Source organism: Vidua chalybeata, chromosome 27 (genome assembly GCF_026979565.1).
Source record: "Vidua chalybeata isolate OUT-0048 chromosome 27, bVidCha1 merged haplotype, whole genome shotgun sequence".
Lineage (NCBI taxonomy): Eukaryota > Metazoa > Chordata > Aves > Passeriformes > Viduidae > Vidua > Vidua chalybeata.
In genome coordinates, this window is record NC_071556.1 from 3,932,331 (window position 1) to 3,948,459 (window position 16,129).

The 16,129-nt window shown below is 45.3% G+C and overlaps 1 protein-coding gene across 5 annotated transcripts in view; it reads right to left on the reverse strand.

Moving 5' to 3' along the window:
- The window catches only part of KDM4B (lysine demethylase 4B), a 75,378-nt gene that overhangs the window by 25,168 nt on the left and 34,081 nt on the right, over positions 1-16,129 (reverse strand). For 4 of the 5 annotated variants that reach the window (XM_053965799.1, XM_053965797.1, XM_053965796.1 and 1 more), the window contains exons 8-11: positions 14,719-14,856; positions 4,472-4,668; positions 3,967-3,999; positions 807-976 (exon numbers count right to left, since the gene is read on the reverse strand). In XM_053965799.1, the coding sequence (XP_053821774.1) occupies positions 807-976; positions 3,967-3,999; positions 4,472-4,668; positions 14,719-14,856 (538 nt within the window). The remainder of the gene's footprint in view (positions 1-806; positions 977-3,966; positions 4,000-4,471; positions 4,669-14,718; positions 14,857-16,129) is intronic. The other variant, XM_053965798.1, reaches the window with a different exon arrangement.

Below are 16,129 nucleotides of genomic sequence, written 5' to 3' on the forward strand. Positions count from 1 at the left end.
CAAATAATGGATATATACAAGAGATGTAAATTAATTCCCTAGTAAGTAGTGCTGGGGAAGCCTCAAAGAGGGAGTGAGTGTGTCACAGACACAAAAACCACTTAACCACACATCAGGGGGGAAAAAGCAGCTTTTCCCCAGCAAGAACTCCAACCTTTTCTACACAGCCAAGAAAAAGGTGCCACAGAAAGAGCCCCCTGCACAAAGGGTGTGTTCAGGCCAGGGGACTGGATGTGCAGAAGGAATCCCAAAGGACTGGGAGTTGTCATGGCTTGGTTTTATTTTCAGCAAAGGTTTTATATTTCATGCAGAGGAAGCTGAAAAGCTTCCCTGCTCCAGCTAAACTTGAAGAAACCCAAGTGGGACTCATGCAGCAGCTGTGGATCCCACCCAAACTGAGGCTCTCTGGATTCAGTCTCTGAGAAATGGGAACAAAGGGAGGGGAAAAGGAAAGAGGAATTGCACAAGGCAGTGCACAAATCATTCTTTTTCAGAGCAGGACACAAAAATACATCTATTTGTTTCTCTAAGAAATAATTCAAAATATTCCTCACATAATATATATTTTTTACAATCCTGCAATAGTTTGAGCCTATAGAATTTTCAGGCCCTGCCAAAAAAGCTATTTGGATTGAATCCTTAAAGAGAGGGAAAAATCAATTGCTGCTGTGAATGATGACATATTTCAGTGAGTTTTTAATATTGGGAAAAACTGCTGATATTTCAACAGAACCCAACAGCAGCAGACAAGTTATTCACAGAGGTGTTTTAGAGCTCACCCCAGCTCCTCACTGGTCTGGCCTCACCTTCTCCCTCCATCCCTTTGCTTCTCTCCTCTTCCTCCAGATCCGGCCCCCTTTTCAGCTCCTCTTTTACTTTCACATCTTCCAAGGCAGTTTCAATAGCCATGACATCCCCAAGAGACTTCTGATCCTCTGTTTTGTGTCTTCTGGGTTGACTCCTTTTTCTGTGAGACCTGAAAGCACAGAAGTGTGATTTGACATAAAAGAACAGCCTTCAAAATAGAAAACCATCACTGACTTAAGAAGCTGAATAAAAAACAAAAGGATCTTCTTTGGAGAGAAAACACAAGGTAGCTAAAATAGCTACAGGGCAAAAGAGATATCTGAAAGGGAGCAGATGAACCTTGCATAACACAACATTTAAGATCCATTCACAGCAGCCATTAATTGTCTGGGTTTCCTGAAGAGCTTTTTCCTACCATTACTAATGTAAGCTCACAGGCTGCAGTTAAAGTGATTTTAATTGTGTTTTCAATCTATTTTGCTTGTATTTCAAAATACAGATGAAAACTTGTTTAAATCTCTCTTTCATCCTCTGCCTCCATTCCATTATTTCTTTTCATTCTGTCCGTGCCTCCCTTTGGCAAACTGCTGGAAGTCTGCAAAACATCATCTCCCAGCTCTGAGACATTACCCAGCACTGCCAGTTCCCAAAAACACACTATAATGAATGCTCAGAGCAAAATCAATAGGCAGTCTATGATTTTTCAGCAGTAAATTCAGAAGGTCCAAGGCCTTGAAGAAATCTAACTAAAAAAATATGCATATTAATAAGAACAGACAAATACTAATGAGGCAATAGCAATGCTGTTCATTCTTTTTAAAGTCAATGCCACTAAGGCAAAGATTACAGGAGCCACAATGCAAAGAGAAATGGAAATTCAGAAGTCAGGAGAAGATTTTTGGGTTGGGAACTGTACCCTCAAAGACACTCCCCACTGCTCAAGAGGGACAGGGAGGGAAAACTGGAAGAACAAGAGCCAGAAATTTTTAAGTCAAGACAAATGCAGTTTGATAGGTGAAGAAAAGAATAAAAAAAATTAAAAGAAAGAAAGAAGCCCAGGAAATCCACTCACCACCTCTCCAGGCAGATCAATGCCCAGCCAGTCCCTAAAAAAGGCACCTCAGAAGCCAAACCCCTCCTTCCTCCTCTCTCCCAATTTTTATTGCTCCCCATAACATTTTATGGCACAGAATTTCCCCTTGGCCACTCGGGGCCAGCTGGGTCCCCTCCCCACCTCTCACCCACCCCCAGGGTCCCACTGGGCCAGAGTGGGACAAGATAAAGCCTTGACACTGTGCAAGCAACAGCCAAAATTTCAGAGCCTTATGAGCACTGGTGCAGCCCCAAATCCCAGTCACTCCATCCCAGCCAGCCCCAGCACAGGGCTTTACACAATCTGTAGAATTGCTCCTTGAATTTCAGGTTTAAATCTAACAAGCTGTCCTTTTCCAAAAGGACTGATTCAGAAACTTGCAATTTTTACCCCATTTTTAGCATGTAAGCATTTCTTCTTTGGTTGAAAGCTGCATTTTCCTTATGGCCTCATATCCATCATCATGTGACAAAGACTAAAACACACTTTACTCATCAGTCCCAAAGTCTAGAAAAACTAAAAAGCAGCTCCCCATCCTCAGAGCCCAGAAAACTCAGTTGCTAATTACATTTGGAGCACAACAGAGTTAAGAGCCCTTAACCAGCCTTTAAACTGACAAAGAAGGGAGAAAAAAAATCAACCTGAGATGAATGATGAATAGAAAAGCAAGTTGATCCATATGCACAGGGACCTCTAATTGCCAGACTCTGAGCAGATGGTGGCCCTCCAAGAAGAGCTGGTGCCTTCACACCTGCAGGACAGTCATTAGCAGGAACAGGGGCTGAGCCCAGAAGGATCAGCTCTGCTCCTCTCCCATATTCCAAGAACACACCACCTTCCCTGGGAGGGGAGTGTAGGGTGGGAGGTGAAGATAAAGCTGTAAGACTTTGCCACTGCAGCTGGAACGTTCTGTGGCTGAAGGAGGAGTAGAGTCAAGTGTTACAAGCTGGTTTTAGCAAAGTGTGTTTTATTCCTGTGGTGTGGAAGTGCCAGGCAAAAATTACAGCACAGAGCTTTATAGTCACAGGAGAGAAAAAAAATGATCTGTTTTGCAGTGCTCTTCTCACTCAGGGGTTGTGGGGGAGAGAGGCAGAAAGCTCAGCATTTAAAGAAAGTGCTTCCAGAACTACAGGCTGAAGGCTGAGCACTTCCAGAAGTGAAGCTGTTCCGTGTCTGACAGAATTCACACACCAGAAATGAAATGGGGACTGGACTAAAACAGTCTCTTGCTGAAGCCATAAAGTAAACAAAGTTGGGTTTTTTAAGGTAACCAAGTCTGACTGACCTTAGAGAAGAAATAACACCTCTCTGCAGAGTTTAAAAGCTCCATTTTTCCAAGAGAGCTGACAAAAAAGCAGCGTTTGTACTCTTTGAAGAACAGACCACAAAGTGACTTAAATTAAGTAGCTACAACTGTGAAGGTTTGGGCAGAGGTGAATCCCCTCCCTCCATCCTGCTGAGAAAAGTCAGGCTTCAAGTAAAACGATGTCTTGGAAAGACATAAGCACAGGAGAAAGTACAGCTAAGGAGTATTGAACAGCTTCAAAACTGCTTCAGGATAATGCTGGAATAATCCAGGGAACACTGAACAGATAAGCAAAAAAAGTACCTGGATCTTTTGCAATAGGCTCAGGCTGAGAGAGAGGTTTCTCTGCTGGATAATAGGCTCAGGGAGGGAAAATAATCCTTGGTGTTCATACAGTACCTTACACTCTGCACATCAGCTACATCAGGAACCCTGAACAGTCACAAAACTGCAGCAGCACTTCTATCAGTGACCAGTTCCCCTTCCCCATCCCCAGTTAGCACCACACATCCCTGCCAGCCCAGGAGAGCAGCTCAAGAGGGGAAAACAGAAGAGCCACGAGACAGTTGAGGTTCTCCAGTGATGGAGATCACAGAAATCCAAACCAAGATGAAACCTGAGGAACCTCAAGGCCTGAAGATTTCCTGGGGGCTTCCACAAAAAACTCAGTGACTGAGGAAAAGAGTCCCAGAGCTGCTATTTAAGAAACTTGCCAGGAAAAAGAATGAAAGGATTGACATTGCTGAGGGAAGTCACATACCGGTGTTTGTTGTCCTCTTCCTCATCTCCTATCCTATAAAGCAAGATTCCAACAGGAAAAGGTTAGCATGCCAAATTTTCAATTCAAGCATGCTGTAACACACAAAAATCACAGACTTGTAGAAAATTAATACAAAGATCAAAGGAAGCACAGAAAGGCATGCATAAAATCCCCTTTGCAACTGATGGGCTTTTTTAAACTCCTGCTTTCTGATCAGTGAAGCTCTAAATGTTCACTATAGATTTTTTTGTCTTCCAGGATAAGAGATGAGATATGAAGGAGCACAAAGTGTCCCACTTTGAAAAGCATGTGCTTTTATAACATGGGAAGGAAACGGGACCATGAGGAACACATTACCCCAGACAAACAGCATGAGGAACTGTATGAAAAGAACAAAAAGAAGAAAATAAAAGAGTCTGAACTATCTCCAGTGGAGAAGGGCAGTTAAGCTCAGAATCTCAGCAGTTAAACTCCAGGGCAGGGCTCAGACACTGCCTGGCTTTACCTGCGGAGCAGTTTTGCCTTCAGCTCTGCCTTGGTCTCGTTCCAGGCGTCGAGCTCGGGGCTGCTCAGGGCCGTGGGCTTCATGTGGTCCAGGACAGCGATGTCCTTGCCCTGCTTCCAGAGGTCGTAGCGCTCGGGCTGCAGCACCCTGACAAACACGTCCATGGAGATCTTCACCATGTCCTTGCGGCACGTGCACTGCAAGAGACCCCAACACGTCACCAGGGCCTCCAGAGGGAAATCAGCTCTCCACAGCTGGCTAGAGAGGGCTTCTGGAAGGGTCAGTGCTGGCAATGCCTCGGCTCTACCTGCTCCTGGAAAACCAGCTGCCACTCCAATACTCTTCGAGGTTAGTGGAAAACTCTTTCCCAAGGATTTTGTTCTCCCTCTAAAGCTCCCCAACAAGCCAAAGCCTCCTGGGACTGGCACTGCTCAAGTCCTGTGCTGCAGGCATTAGACACAATTACTCTGTCTGGTCTAGCCCAGGTCAAAGTCTGCCCTCAAGCCCACGTTCCCTCCATCAGCCTCTGTCTGGCAGAGTTTCCCAGGCTGAAAAGATATTATTGGTACCACTTCATAACTCAGAAAAGCCTTACAGGAACCAAAGCCTGACCTAGAGCACAGGGCAGTTAAACTTCATAATGATACATCCTGACATGGCACAGCAATCCTGCACAAAAGGGAAGAAATAAAACCCCTGCAGTAACTATAACCTGCATCCAAACCATTAAGTGAGAGAAAATGTGCTTTATTCATTTCAACTGGCATATGCTCATTAAAACCAACCTGGAGTTACACCCCTGCCATTGCAAGGTGGTTTTCCTTGGATGTATCCCTGTGCTGTGATGAATCAACAGACTGAGTGCAGCAAGGGGATTCTCACCCTGGGCACTGATGTCAGTCTCAAAGAATGAGCCTTTATAAACTTCATCAGAAGAAGGCAGAGGATGGAAAAGGACCCAGGAACCCCCCAGGTGCCTCTGGGGGTTGCAGCCACAGCTCTCTTGGGGGCTCTGCTCTAAGGTGCAAAGCTTTGCTTGCACTAAATTGCTTTTCAACTCCAGGCTGAGGCTGAGGTAATTGGAGCCACTTTGCAGGACTGATTTGGGGTTTTTTCCACCCTTCCTTTACACTTTTTCAAAACCATTCTATACATTCTTTTGGCAGAAGTGCCTGAAATTAAACCTGCTTCTCCCCTTTCTCCCTTCCCTTTTCACCAGCATCACTAAATAATTTATGGCCATAGCTGAGAATTCACTGAGAGAGGGAGAGAGAAGAGTCCTTCTGTACAGTTCTCCACCATCCCACATCCTCCAGCTCCTGTTTCTCATTGTGCAGGGACTGGGGCAGTGTTGGTAACCCGAGTGTGCTGAGTGGGAAGGAGCATTTATGGATGGGCACTTTCAGGAAAACTCCATTTAATGAAAAACAGCTGAGGCCAGAAAGGCTGGAAATACAATTTGGCCACAGCACAGCAGGAACACAGATGGCACCCAAGCTTCCAACCCCAGCCCAGGCAGGAGCTTCCCACAGCACCTCCATCAATCCTGGCCTGAGGGATCGAGCAGATTTTTTTAAAAGAAAGTTTAAGAGCACCTGTGCAGAGCTACAAAGAGGAACACAGAAGAGCATCCCCAGCACAGCTCTGGGGATTGACCTCCTCAGAGGCTGAAAAATGGCTTCAAAGGGGAGCTCTGTGTTTGGTGATCCTGACCTGGACCCAAGAGGTGCAGCACAGACACACCCACACCTTCAAATCTGCCAGCAAAGCCCGAGGCACTCGGGGCCAGAGATCTCCAGAGCAGTTTCCAGCCACCAGCAGCTGCAGAGGCTCCCCAGCTGCACCCCCTGGGCACTGCTGGAGAAGCCCACGCCGAGCTCTGGGGATGCTGCTGGGCTGGACTCAGCCCTGGCACTGTGGCCTCCACATCCCCCAGCAGCCAAGTTCCTTTCTGTCCACAAATCTGCCATGATGTATGTTTATATTTCAATTTTAATTTAATTCTGTCGCTTTCACAGAAGCCAGCATGAATAATTTACAAAGCCTCTTTCCTCTGGGGCTCCTTCTGGACCGTGCAGTGCTATTTCCTCAGCTGCTGCAGTTGTGTCACAGCCACATTCCCAGCATGGCCAGGACATTTTTCCACACCCTCCCCTCAGACAGCAGAGGGATCCTGCTGATGCTTCCAATACAGCTGGAAAAGGAAATGTTCTTGTGTGTGTGAGAGAGTTGGAGAGGGAGAATGGGGGAGACCAGGAGGAGAGTGAGGGTACAGAAGGGTGAGGAAACTTTGCAATAAATTCCCTGCTCTGCTCCATTGCAGCAGGACAAAAGCAGCAAGGTTGTTTCCTGGCAATGATCTCCAGTCCCACACCCTGCCTTCCCCCTTCCACATACACAGAGCTGTATTTCTTCCAGAGTGTTTCACTGTGGTCATAAACACATGTATTTCCTAAAAGACATTATGTCTACACCTCCATCTCTGTCCATCCCTACCCCAATTTCTGCAGAATATATCTTCCCAAATTCCCTTCAATTCTAACACTTTTATATTCCTCTATTCTTAAACTTTATAGAAAAATAAAAATGAACATATCAACACTAAAACACCACCACTAAAGGAGAGATCTGAAACCTCATTTCCTTTACACGAGACAGAATTGAACCACAAAGCTCCAGTTTGGGAATTCACAGAATTCCTATGGATCAATAACCCTGAGAAGGATTTCAGGGTGATGCAATCACCCAAAAGCACAGGAATGAATGGCAACAGAAACATTTTGTCCAAATGACAGGTGAGAAATTCCAAGAACTCTGAGATCCCATCCAGCACCTTCCCCTCTCCCCTCCATCACTCCCAGTCTGGCTGCCAGACCCCACTCCTGGGAGCAGCAGGGGCTGGCAGAGCCACAGATCAAACAACGGAACAAGCAACAGAATATTCATAACTGGCATCTCCAAGGACCCACTGCAAGTCCTGAAAATGGGAGTGCAAAAAAAACCAAACCAAAAATCAACAGCTTTAGGGTCAATTCTGTGCCTTTGGTTACAGGGGAGCTGAGACCCAAAAGAGCAACAGGAGAGGAGTTTCCATATTCACCAAATCTGCAGGAACTTCACTTATTCCACCTTCTGAAGGCTTTTCCATGAGTTAATGGCTCTGTTAACTATAAGCACATGGAAAAATACTGTAAGGAAATGCACAATTAAACCTTTTTCCAGCCTAAAACCCCAACATTCTTCCTTTCCTCATTACTTTATTATCTGCAACTCTAATTTGGAGCCTGTGGTAAAATATGTGACCACACCAGGAGCCCTGTCCCATCAATTCTAACTCCAAGACTGATAGGGGGGAATTTGTGGCTATGGAATATACAACCATTCTCTTATTTCCAATATTTTTTAACATAAAAACACAAATAAGCCTCTATAAAATAACAGTCAAATAAAATTACTGTCTCCTTGAAGTCATAAAATCAAATGATTTATGGAAAAGTGCAGACTCATTCAACTTCAACCTTCAGCAACAGTTTTGTGAGGATATTTCCCTCAATTCCCAACTATTAACACTGGACTGAACCTCAGCAGCTCCATCACATAGGAAAGGTTAATGGAAAAAAAACCTTTTCATTATGCAGAAATAGTGACCAAAATTACATATTAAAAGTGGCACCACTGGTTTTGATGGACAAAACCCTTCATATTCAGATGAAAGCAGTTGGTAAGACTGAGCTGAGCCTCCCACTTCGCCTAAATGGAAATTTATCCATCACAAAACCCAACATGCTCGAAATTGAAGCTCTTTCAGCTTTTAAATGCCAGACCAAAATCTTTGCTTAAAGCCTTACATAAAAATGAAGCCTAAAAGCAAGTTGCTGGGAAAGAGGGGTGGTTCTGGGAAAAGGCAGCAGAGGAACTCAGTTACAGGAACACAGACAACACCTCTCAGCTTCTCCTTCTGCATTCCCAGCTCAAAGCAGAGTTGCAGCTTTTGGGAGAAACAAGCCCCCAGTAAAATCAGTGCTTCCAAACAGCAGCAATCCAGTTTGTTCCCATATTACAGGTGTGCTATTGGGATCCAACAGGACAGAAAAAAAATAAAAAAAAAAACAGTTTGGGGCTCCAGTTTTCTTTTCCTTGCACTCAGCCAGTCCAAGCAGGCTCCTGAAAGATGAATGGCAGCAATTCTGTTAAGTGAGGAGTTCAACTTTGAGGAGGAGAAGGAAGAAAAGCCCAAACTGCAGAGTTTGTGTGTTTAATGGTTGGTGGTTGGAAGCTTGTGGGAAAGAAGATGAGCCTTGACCCCCTGTTTGCAGAGTAATTACCGGTATCAACAACAAAGCAGTTCATTAGGAAACCCACTGGAAACCCTTCCCAGAGCTTCACAAACAAAACAATTAGGGAAGATTTCCATGGACTCCCCCTGTCCCTGGCTGCAGGGCACCATTCCTGCCTGCCTGCTTCCCTGCCTGCCCCCAAATGCTCTGTGAGGATTCCTGGGGTGCAGGGTTGGGGGGGCAGAGTCACCCCCCTGCCTTCACACACAGCATTTATGTGGGACAGAAATGCTCTGGGACTTGTCCCAGCCCAAGCAAAGAAAATAATTCATCCCAATATCCAGAAGGACCTGGTGGCATCGATCCCCCCACAGGGACATTCATCCACCCCACCCTGCAGCACCCCCAGCACTGGAATCCTGGAAATCCCAGGAAATCCAGGGATTCATTCTGCTCACAAAACCCCATTTTGTTGTTTTTTTCATTAACAAAAATCGTGCCCAGAACATTCCAGCCAGAATTTCAGGAGAGGAGCTCAGAAAAGAGCTGATAAAACAAAGATTCCAGACAGTTTCCAAAAAATAACCATCCCCTTTCCACCTCAGCACAAAAAAAGCTGTAAAAGTTCCTTTTTCTTGCACAGAATCAAGAGCATTAGGGGTGTTTACAAATAATCCAAGAAAATAAGTATGAAGAAAGGTGGAAGAATTTGTACAAGAGCAATTTTGAATCTGTCTGACGAAAATAAACCATGGAAATGTTATTCCATAATAGATTTCTTTAATGTATTCTAAGCTTAAAAGGTCTAATTAGAGTAAAAGAGCAATTTTGAACATCTGACAAAAATAAACTATGGAAATGCTATTTCATAATAGTTTTTTTTTATGTGTTCTCTAAGCTTAAAAGGTCTAATTAGAGTCAGTTGAAGCACAGACACAAAGTAATGCAAAAATACAGTTCTGATTTGCCTTATTTTGGGGACCAATTTTGCAGTATTACCAAACAGGTTTCTGCAAAAACCTCACAAGTTTTATTTTCTTGGGAAATACAGACATATTGAAGAAAAAAAAAACCTACTAAAATGTAAATAGTAAGAAAGTTTCAATTTTAGCTGAAAAATTATATGCTAGACAACATTAAATCACAGATATTCCAAGTGTAAATTTGTTATTATTTCTATATTATATATACAGTAGAGAAAAAAATGAGTGAGCAGAAGGTTTAGAAGCAACAAACCATGTAAAGGACCCCAGGCTGGGATCCAAAAGGTCCCTTTTTTAGGCAGACTAGGAAAATCCAAAGGGAAGAGTTTTCTTTGTGCCCCCCTTCCCCAGAGGAGAGAGCAGGGCTGCTCTGGAGGGAGAGGTTTGATGGGAGCACTGTTTATTTCAGAGCCCCAAATGCAGGATTTGGGCAGGAAGGGCAGCCTGACCCTGTTTTATGTGGAGAGAGAGAATTCCAGCAGTTTCTCTGGAGTAAACAGGAGATAAAGGAAGGTATGAAAGTGGCAGCCAGCAGGAACCCAGACCTTCTCCAGGAGTGGCTGCACTTAATTGAAAGGAAAGTGCAGAAATTGCTCCCCTCCCATTCACTTATTTCCAGTCCAGTTTGTCAAAGAAATAGAAAAGCTGAGCTGGGATTTGAATTTCTGCTAAAGCTCTACACTCTGAAAGGGTCTCTGAATAGCAGGAGGCTCACAGGGCACCTCAGCTACAGGGAGGGCACTTTCCTGAAGCCCCTGGTTTAAAAGGGATGTTTAGGCAAAGACACAACTGTTAAAATCCTCTGGTGGTGGCATCCAAGGGTTTTCAGAAACAAAAAACCAGGAGTGCAGGCAGGAACTGCAGGCTCATGGTGCAAAATAAAAAGAAATTTAATAAAAGATATAGTAAGGAATGAAAATTATAATTTCCTGCCTTTCGCTCAGCAGCTTTTTTTGACAACCAAACAGAAAAAACATATGACAAATGGAAGACAAATGACTGAGGAACTCCAGCTACAGAGAACAAAGGGAAATATTTCTCCCTAATTCCTAAGCTCTGCCTATGCAGGCAAACATTAACTGTAGTATATATGAATAAACCCATCCCTCCTCAGCTGAATCAGGAATGCTGAAGTCCAAAGCAAATATTTGGATTACAGCTGACTCTGAAACATTGTGCCAGGATCTCCAATGCTGTGAAAACCCCTCTGAACTCCAAGCTGTGAAAACCCCCCTGAACTCCTTTCTCCTGGGTCCCTTTTTGCTGAGCACTGTGACAGTGACACCACGACAGCCAAACAGGACTGCAGCTCTCTGGAGCTTCCCTGCCAGAGCTCTGCAAAGGTCTGGGATGCTGGGATGAATCCCCAGCAGGCCCTTGGGAAGGGCTGCTGACAGCACATGGGATTATCCCTGGCAGCCCCAGGATCAGCTGGAGGTTGCTCTGATTTTTAAAAGTGTTAAGTTTTCTTTTATAGTTCTTTTAAAAGTTTTAAAGTTCTTCTAAAAGTTTTCCATGCCTTCTAATGTTTACATATTTCTACTGGAGTTCTCACACACTGTTCATGTAAATAATGATTGTTTTGCATTCTTCTTTGTGGGAGGAGAGAATTGATGGATGTTGGTTTGACCAGTGTGGTTGGAGAGGTGGCAATTCCATCCTCCAATCCACTGCCACTTTTGGAACTCCATATATTGCAAGATCAGAAATAAAATTCGCTCATTTTTTCTCTTAAACTCACCAAGCTTCTGTGCACTTATTTCGTGTCCAATAGCAACATCTCCCATCCCTAAACAAAGCTCTGCTGCTCAGCTTTTGCCCAGGATCAGGTGCAAGAGGAAAGCTGAGGTTGGCCTCAAAGTCACCTTGGCTGGGAGGGAGTCAGCTGCAGCAGGAGGCTCCTCCAGGCCAGATGGAGACATTTACATCAGCAGTACCTGGGAGAACAGCTAAAAGCTGTTCTTTCTTCTGGGCACACTGTCCAGCTGGATGGGGGACATCCCCCTCCCAGTGGGGCACCCTCAGGCTGTGAAGGAGGATGTCAGACCCTTCCTCTGGATCTGACACTTGCTGAGAGCACAGAGAACCAGTCCTGAAGATTTCTGCACATCACGAAAGAAAATGTGGAATTTGGCTGTCACAAACCACACTCAGCACTAGGGCTGGAGGAGCAATTAAAAGGAGGATCAGAAAACCAGACCCAAGGGGCAAAAGCACCTGTTCTAACTAAAACCCCAAGGAGAGAAAGACTCCACATTCTCAAAAAGCTTTAAACCAAACAGAACAGCTTAGATTATTCACTTGGTATTCAGCAAACCAATTTCCACTGGAAGTTCTAAGGATTTGTCCATCCTGAGATTTAAATGAGGTTACTCATTTACAGATACAAGTGGATTTACCCACTGTTAGTTTCCCACACTACTCTGCAGCCATTGCTATTTTTTTTTTTTTTTTTGCTAATCCTGACACTTGTTCTACAATTAGAGCAGGACCAGTGTCTCAGAAGGTGATCTTTACACTCCAGGCTGGTTATTCTGTATTTTTTACAGGCCAGGCAGGTTCTCTGTGGGATGCAGAACATTGCACCCATCTGGCAGGCAATTAGCACAGCTCTGCTCTCCGAGGTGAACCATTACCTTCCTCTCCTGCACTGCACCACTGACACACAGCTCTCAGCAGAGCAGAATCCAAATCTCCTCCCCAGGATAATGTCCAGGAGAACATTACAACTGGCTAATTATGAACCTTGCCTTGTCCCCATTCTCCTGAGTGCTGGCAGGACAAGAGAGCTGTGCTGGCAGCCCAAGGAAAGGAGGGAATCACTGCAGGAAGCAGGAGCAGGTGCCTGCAGAGCTTTGCCCAGCTCAGACTTCCCACGAACTTCTATAAATGAGTATATGGTAAGGAAAAAAAACCTGCCTGCATGTGAGCAAGGATAATCTAATTGTGCCTGGGAGCATATAAATCAATGAAGCCATTTTTGAAATAGAGGAAAGCTGTAGTAGTTAAGTAAAAATCACATACTCAGGGATGGTGTGGGTTGGGAGGGACCTTAAATCTCATCTCATCCCACCCCTACCATGGCAGGGACTCCTTCCACTGTCCCAGGCTGCTCCAAGCCCTGTCCAGCCTGGCCTTGGGCACTGCCAGGGATCCAGGGGCAGCCCCAGCTGCTCTGAGCACCCTGTGCCAGGGCCTGCCCATCCTCCCAGGGAGGAATTTCCTCCTGATGTCTCTCCAGGAATTCTCTCCCCACAGAGGTGCAGGCAGCTCCCAGTGCACACCCTCAGCTGATCCTTCCTTAGGTCTCTGCTTAACCTCAAATGAGATTTAAACAAAGCTTTGCCCTCACAGTGTAACAAACCCCCCCCCCCCTCAGCTGGGACCCCCAGCCAGGCATCCCAGGGTTAATTAACACGTGGTTTAGAGCAATATTAACCAGGAAGCTCAGAACAGACAAGTGCCACGGAGTGCAATGGGAATAAATTGGGCATCTCCTTCCACACTTCCACTTTGTGTCCCCAGATCTGCTCCGAGCTCTGCTGCTGCTTGTTCAGTAATTTCACGCTACGCTGCTTAACAATGTAAGCATGGAGGCTCCATCTAAAACTGCACTTCCCAAATGTCACTTGTTTGTGAACACATGGCTGAACCCAAAATTACTTTTAATATTCGAGTGGTGCCTGCTGGCTCTGTTGTAGTTAAGGGTCTGTCTGAATTTCCATGATAAACCCCATTTTCTGGGGTGTAATACCATGACCACTCACTACACATAAACCTGCTTTACAAGGTCACAGCAGACAAACACCATTTTTTTACATTTTTAAACCAAGATTGCTTGGCTATTTTTGAGTTTCAGACATCTGACACTGATTTGAAGTCTCTTACAATTTAAGGTTTTTCCTACCATCCCTTTAACTCCAGAACAAATCCAAATGTTTGACCCATCCCTGGAAGTGTCCAAGACCAGGCTGGACAGGGCTTGGAGCAACCTGGGATAGTGGAAGGTGCCCCTGCCCATGGCAAAACTTCCCAGATTCTACTGAATGAGCTTTGCTGGTCAGTTGTTCTGCAGACTTCAAACCAGGAGAGCACAGGTGCTGTCACAAACCAAAGTACACCAGGATTCTGCCCTAATGAGAAATAACCACACAAATATAACTCTCCAAACTTAACTGAGTGCACAGATTAGAGGAATTCAGGTATTTTCAGTGTTATTACCATAGTGTTATTAAAGCTTAAAAGTATTTCCAGCTTATTCCTTCCCCTCCAGTGTGTACCTAATGAGTTGTGCTCAGTTACATCAGTCACCTTATTCACTGTGAAACACAGTTTGCATGCACCAGAAAACTAATTCCAATTTACCAGTCCCAAAACAACCTGTTCACAACCTGAATGCAACACTTGAGAAAGCCACTCCTACACCCTCAGAATAAAATGGGGCTGGGGTTGTTTAGCCTGGAGAAAAAGAGACTCAGGGATGACCTTATCTCTACCTTATCTCTACAACTTCCTGAAAGGTGGTGGTAGTCAGGTGGGGTTGGTCTCTTTCTCCAGGCAACAACTGACAGAATCAGAGGACACAGCCTTAAGCTGTGTAGAGGGAAATATAGGTTGGATATTAGAAGAAGTTTTTTCCAGAAAGGGTGATAAAGTTCTGGAATGGCTGCCCAGGGAGGTGGTGGAGTCCCCATCCCTGGATGTGTTTAACAAAGCCTGGATGTGGCACTGGGTGCCAGGGTTCAGTTGAGGTGTTGGGGCTGGGATGGACTCGATGATCTTTAAGGTCTCTTCCAACCTGGTCATTCTGTGAATTCTCTGAAAACAAATTATCGAGTGGCAAACCCAGCAACGTGGGACAGTGAGAGAGCACATCCCAAAGCAGAGGCATTTTCCATGCTGTCCTCAGGAATAAGGACAAACAACTGGCACTGCTGTGTGTTCCAGGAGCTGGTGGCTCGCCCCAGCCCCTCCCAGCTGGCCCCACCTGTGTTGCCATTTTGCCATAGTCAATCCAGCGCAGGGTGGCGAAGTTGGTGGACTCGGCGCAGTTGAAGCCGTGGTTGAAGCCAGCGTGGTAACCATAAGGAAATGTGATCATAAACTCCCCAGCTTCCTGGGTGATCTGAAAAACAAAGGAAGAAGGAGGAGACACCCCACAGGTCACTTAATGCAGCAGCTTGAGAACAGAGACCCATTAGAAAACCTCACTGATGAAATCTCTTTCCACTGGAGAGTCAGCAGAGCCAGCTCTTGGCTGAGCCTGGAACATTCCTGGTGAACTGCAGGAATACTCCAGGATTTCTCTTAAGGGAAAAACTCAGAACAGTGGATGGGAAGAGTCACATGACCTGAACTATTTTCACCTGCAGGCTCCAGTTACAAAGGGGTCTCAGGCTGCAACATTCCAAAAGATCAATAAATCTTTGATGTGACCACTTTGGCTCATGGCACTTCCAAACCCTCATTCCCACCCCCATGAGCTCTGGATTTCCCTCCTAACATTCCCTTTGCATGGCAGGGTCCTTCTGAAGCAACCCCTGCCCTTCCCTGTATTTATTTCCCCACTCACATTTATCAGCTTCACTGTCCACCCTAAAAATTACAGCCCAGCTTTGGTCTGCTTTGGGAATTGTCCAGAGCAGCTGTGGCTGCCCCATCCCTGGGAGTGTCCAGGGCCAGGCTGGGCTGGGAGCACCCTGGGACAGTGGGAGGTGTCCCTGCCCATGGCAGGGGTGGTACTGGATGAGCTTTAACGTCCCCTTCACCACAAATCATCCTGTGACTTGACTTTAATAAAATTAAAACAACAATAAGCATTACGGGCATTATTAATAAGGGTTGAAGTCTACAGATCATAGCTGGAACCAGAGGCAAATCAATCTTGATGCTTCAAAAAAAAAAAATACTCTTTTTATATCTTGTGCAGAAAAGCCATTGGGAAAAAAAGAAGTTTAATTGTTAAGAGCATGGCCTGAACCACAGGAGCAACTCCCAGCCCAGCTGCCCCTCATGCAGCAGCACCTCCCCTCCACAGGGTATGGAAGAGGCAAAGCTTGACCTTCCCTGTCTTTCCAACCAGCAGTGCTGACAGAGCTCTCACAGCTGTCACAGGCCAAGAATTCTGTTTGGATTCCTTCCCACAGCCATAGCCCACACCCCAGCAGCTCTGAGCCCACAGAGACTCCAGGGGACTGCACTTCCAAACACAAGGATGGGACCAAATGCAAAATGTAAACAGACAGAAGTTCAAACAATTCCCCCTTGGCTGGGCCAACATCTCAACTTGCAGATGTCATTAACATTAGAAGAATCATTTTAAAAAGAGGGAATAAAAGCTGCTGTGATACACAAGAAGCTCCTGCAGGATTTCAGGAGGAGGTGCTGAAGTCCAGGCT